A 5,151-nucleotide genomic window follows, 5' to 3' on the forward strand; every position below is an offset into this window, starting at 1 on the left:
CGACGCTCCGAGGCCACGAGCGTCGAGTGCGCGCACGGAGGTGATTTTTGGGGGGCGAATAGCGCAGTGTTAGTGTGCGGTGCAAGGCAAAACAGGACATCGTTCCGTGGAAGCTACAGCCCCTTTACTAGAAATTATGAAGGCTTTTATTAGGGTGGTCTGAGGAAACGGGAGGTTGTCAGCCCTACAGGAAAAGAGGTAAAAGCATGTAAAGTTTCGCTATTTTCTTGAGAGCTTAGAAAGAGATTTAATAATTATAAAAAACTGCGGGAGCGAGCTCAAGTCCCGCAGGGCTCGACTTATTCCCGCAGTTTTACTGGTCGTTCTGCCGGGTGACCGCCTTTGCGACTGAAGTTGATACTCTCTGTCTTACCCCCTTTGTTAGGTCCTTTAGTGTAACCATCCTAAAAAATTTACCTTACTTAACTACCCAATTTAAGGAGGTCATTTTATTCATAAACAGTTGGATTGTTTGTTCTAAAGACCGAGAGTGTCTGGACATTTGAAAGAAGAAATTTCTCGGAGGAGACCAAGGAGGTGAACACAATTGGACATAATTACCGGTTGACAAACTTGACACAATATCATATTCTGTTGACAGGTGTTGGAGTTTGTCAGTGTGAAGGTTTGAGGTGATACCGGGTTCTGGTTTCTTCGACAGGTTTCCTGTGGTCTTTGTTTTAACATCTTTGGACGTGGTCCGACCCTTCTGACTTTAGACGTTTATCCATTCGTCGAACCATCCACTTCTTTAGTTGACACCCTCGTAATTATCTTTTACCTTCTGGTGTGGTGTCTGTGACTATTAGAGGGAGCTAGAACCCGGAGGTGCGTTCCAGAAGGTGGGGCAACCCCAGTTTTAGTAGGTGTTCTTTGCCACTCGTTTTTAGGTCTGGTGTTGCCCCCCCCTTTGATCAGTTACTTGGACGTCTCTCGACCCTGGGTTCATTGTTTCCGATGGTAGTCAATTGTGTGGGCCTTGCCGCGTCCCTGAGTTTTAGGACGTTCACGGTCTTGCACAGGGCTGACGAATTCGGTCCATTATACAAGGTCCGGGCAGACTTCAAACGATCTTCTTCGTAAATCTACTAGGGTCTTCTCCTTAACCCTCTTACAGGTATACCAGTCTACTTTGGTTTTATCTTGAAAAAACCATTTTTGAGTGATCTGAACAAACCTCCTTCTTTCTTACGACTCATACGCGTAGGGTTTTCTTGTGGTATGGAATGGACACTTTGGACCCCCACCTTTTGTAGTACGAAAACCCCGACAAAAAACGACGTTTCCCTGGTCCTCTGCTGACTAGCACATATTTCCTTCTTACTTACCCCGGTACATTAAGAGCTCTGAAACTCACCTGTTTGGAGAGAAGGTAGATCGTTCCCGTTAACCTTTCTACTTTTTTCACCGACCCAGAAAGTCGTTACTTTGTAACTAGGTTTGTGTGCGGGCCCGTTGCTTCCTCACGAAACACTTCTTCGTAAAATTCCAGGAAACCTCACCGGATTCGGGTCGAGAGGTCTAGAGTTGGGGTGTAATCTTTTAGAAACCTTCCCTCAACTTTCAGACCACAACGGGTCGCTGTCGGTGGGGGTTTGTAGTGACGAAGATCTCCCTCTAGACGTACCTCCTTACCCGGTTTTATCGTCGTTGATCCACAACACTTTTTGGAACATTTTCCTGAATGTCTTTTGGCAAACCCTTGGAGCGGAAACGGCTGGTGTTTCCCCAATATTGTATGTTGTTCATTAACTCGTACGTTGGAAAACACTATACTTGGTTTAATGAATAAAAAGGTTGTTATTAAACGTTTATTTTAAGGAAATTTTAGGTTCTTGGTCACCTAAAGGAAGAACCTTTTAAACAAGAAAAGGCGAAAGTAAAACAAGAGAGTATCAACTCCATATATGATTCCTACTTTTTTACTGTTCCGAGAGAGAGTGTCCGGAGGGAGATAGAAAAATTCAACCCTCCTTTGAACGTGTTTAAACCACCGACTGACTTCTATGTAAAAAAAACGGGGGGGTGACATATATATATATATATATTATATATATATATTTTGTTATTTAATCAAAGTTTAGTGAAATATAAAGATCCAAGAACGAGCGTCTGGTGGTCATCTCCGAATTGTAAAAGGGTTTATGGAAAGTGTTACATACAATAAACTTGTTTATTATATAAATTTAATAGGAACTTTACCTAATACCATCAATATTAATTTAACATTCCCGGATAACACAAATCAAAAGGTTTTCCATTTATGTCGGTCACGGTATTTTGGGTGATATAAAGGTTAAAATAATTAAGCAACTAAATGTTACTTAATTGCAAACTTTATGTCAGGTCTTACATAAAGACGGTAAGTAATACCCGGTCGGTTTTTACATCTCCTTAGGTGTTGGCCTTTTTGTCTTGTGGTGTCTTAGTACCCATTCGATCCTGGACTCTCTATTAGAATGGTATTAACCTTCACACATTACAGCGCCCCTTCACCATACTTTCCTGTTTGAACGAATTGTCCACTCAGAGCGATGCGCGAGTGGTGTTCCTAGAGGACTTTGTTTGTTTGGGTCTTTTGTAGAAATTATTATGGCAGAAACGTGTACAAAGCCGTCTGAAATGCGTGTAAGTGTCAGGATAGATGGACGTTTGTCCCGTCGCCCGGCATCAACCTTCGCTGATGCGGGGGTGAGGTGTAAGTAATAATGGTCGACCAGTGACTCGTCTCCCGACGTTCGAAATGCGTGACTGTCCTATAAAGTCAATTACACTGCTTTGTTAGATTTTTATTGATCTTATATCTTATATGACCGTCCTTTATTGTCTATACATTTACAACTATAACTTTTTATCACAAACCGTGTAAAAACCGACTACATGTAAAGGATAATCGAACGTCTCATATAATGGCTATCCCTAGGAGTTCGCATTTTGTGTACAATCTCGATATAAAGTACGGTGTACCGTTAATTCTGTGTAACATCACACAAAAAACCAAAAAAGTAAAAAAATTCTAGTAGCTGAATTTAATTGACGAAAGATCAGAAAAAGAAGCGAGCGAGAGAGTAGATAATAGAGAAGTCGCGAGTAGAAGTGACCGCAGAGGTGTTGGTACAAACCGTTCGATAGCGTTTTCATGTAATGATACCTGCTCGACTCCACAAGTTGTAAAATGTTGTTAAATTTCATTTTAGTTGTGTCGTTGGAAAAAAAAGCAGGTTCTGAAGTAAGGCCGAAGAATTTTTTTTTTTTATAAGACGAACTATTAGTTTGCCACCTTATTGAGTTATTGTGTTCAAATTTTTATTCACCTACTCAAGAATTTGTTCTTTTTTTGTTCTTTTGTTGGTGTATTATTATTATTTTTTGTTGGTGTATATTCTATAACAACCTCGTCTTGAGACGAGCGCGGCGCAAGGAAAGACTACCCAGTCTAATTGACTCCTTTTAAGTTTCGTTAGGTCACACAATGGTGTGTGTTCAATTTTTATACAAAATTCTATATGCACACAATATCAACCCGATTTATAATGCATTATGTAAATTTAATGCTTCAAGTATAGTTTATTATTGCTCTTTTGTAATCGAAAGCGAGAGTTCGTCCAGGATCTCTACGAAAAGTTTATCAGTTTTGAAAATGTGTTCCGCGTCATACTCATGTGTGGAGTAAACAGTACGTCGGAAAGTCGTCAACTCTACAATAGATGTGTTCTTATAGGGAGACCCACATTTACTCAAGAGTGAGTGTTCTAGTACTTATGTATGTGTTTATGTTTCAAAGTGAAGAGGATAAAGGGTCGAAGAACAATGTGATAATCGATAATATACTATCGTCATTAGTTTGTCGTGTGTATATAAAGTATCTATATATCCTTGGAGAGGGACTATAAAAGTTACGACATTAGATTACCTCTTACAGAGGAGGGGTCGAGAAGATCAGAGGACGCGTACGTCTTGACCGAAGAGAGAAGTATGTCTCATTATTTTGTACAAATTCCGATTAAAGAGGTGTTACAAACGCCGTTAAATCATGGGGTGGTTGTACTTTCTTATTTGTCTCTTTAGTTATGTTTGTGCGTGTGCTATACCAAGCTCTGTTATTAGTGTATATAAATGACCTTTATCTGTCTGAAGAAGGATTTGCAGAAAGTTTCGTGTGCGTAAAAGTGCGCGAATTGTCTTCAAATTACGCATAGAACATCTTGATTCCCGAAGACACTTGAATAAAAAGTGGAACTTCAGTTGAATGATCCTTACTTATATAAAAAACTATTCAAGTTTTCCTGCGAAACAGGAGCAAATGACACACTGGGTTAAGAGTTCCCGGACTCCTACACGTAGTTAATTTGATTGTTCTAAAATCGACATAATAGACTCCTTTTTACAGAGACCCCTTACGGGGACAATTAACGTTCCTGATAACTATTAATTGTTCTCCTGAGTCCCCGGAGACGAACCATAGACGTTCCGTCTTAGTGACGTTCCGTCTTTAGTCGTTAAATTGTGTTTAAGATATATTCCACTCTAATTTTACTTATATGTCGTTTAGTGATATAGTTGAACAGACGCGGAGCCATTAGTTTGCATACGTGTGATCCCTACAAAGCTAGAGCTAACCGGCGGCCAGGTAATAGAACGGCTATAACGGAGAATTACAAACTAGCCACGAGAGATCATGTTCCGGCTAAGGTCCTTTCGACCAGACTAGCTATACCGTGATTTGCGTTCACTTCATAACTGCGGCTCTCTCTCTAGTCTAGTCGACGACCGTACAGTGGACTTCAGGGGCGGTGCACAAAATCGCCCGCGTACTCTTTGAACTCCCGGACAGTCCTCTCTCTCCCTCTCTTCTTTTCTCTCCTAGCGCAAAAGAGGGACACAATAATAGGTTTCAATTACATTTCGAAAACTTACTACATTTGAAATAGGTCGATTATTCATCAAACAAACTTACATTATTAATACAACAAACACCTTTCGCGTCGTTAAATAACTTTTTTACTTTAGACTTGAAAACTAGACAATGCTAATATGTTGACTTCGTTATATATATTGTTACTGAGGGTAATTGACTCAAAAATTTGTACGTCGTATAGGCCAGAATCAGCCATTAACGACGGATTGCCTTTCGAGACGAATGTGTTAATA

The 5,151-nt window shown here is 40.2% G+C and overlaps 1 protein-coding gene across 1 annotated transcript in view; it reads right to left on the reverse strand.

Moving 5' to 3' along the window:
* Positions 1–1,199, reverse strand: part of LOC104946853 (trehalase-like) — a 6,765-nt gene extending 5,566 nt beyond the window's left edge. Inside the window, exon 1 of the mRNA XM_010772744.1 lies at positions 1,178–1,199. Coding sequence (XP_010771046.1) covers positions 1,178–1,199 — 22 coding nt within the window. The remainder of the gene's footprint in view (positions 1–1,177) is intronic.
* Positions 1,200–5,151: the final 3,952 nt, after the last annotated feature.

The sequence above is a fragment of the Notothenia coriiceps genome, unplaced genomic scaffold, assembly GCF_000735185.1.
Source record: "Notothenia coriiceps isolate Sejong01 unplaced genomic scaffold, NC01 NC01_scaffold00011601, whole genome shotgun sequence".
Classification (NCBI taxonomy): domain Eukaryota; kingdom Metazoa; phylum Chordata; class Actinopteri; order Perciformes; family Nototheniidae; genus Notothenia; species Notothenia coriiceps.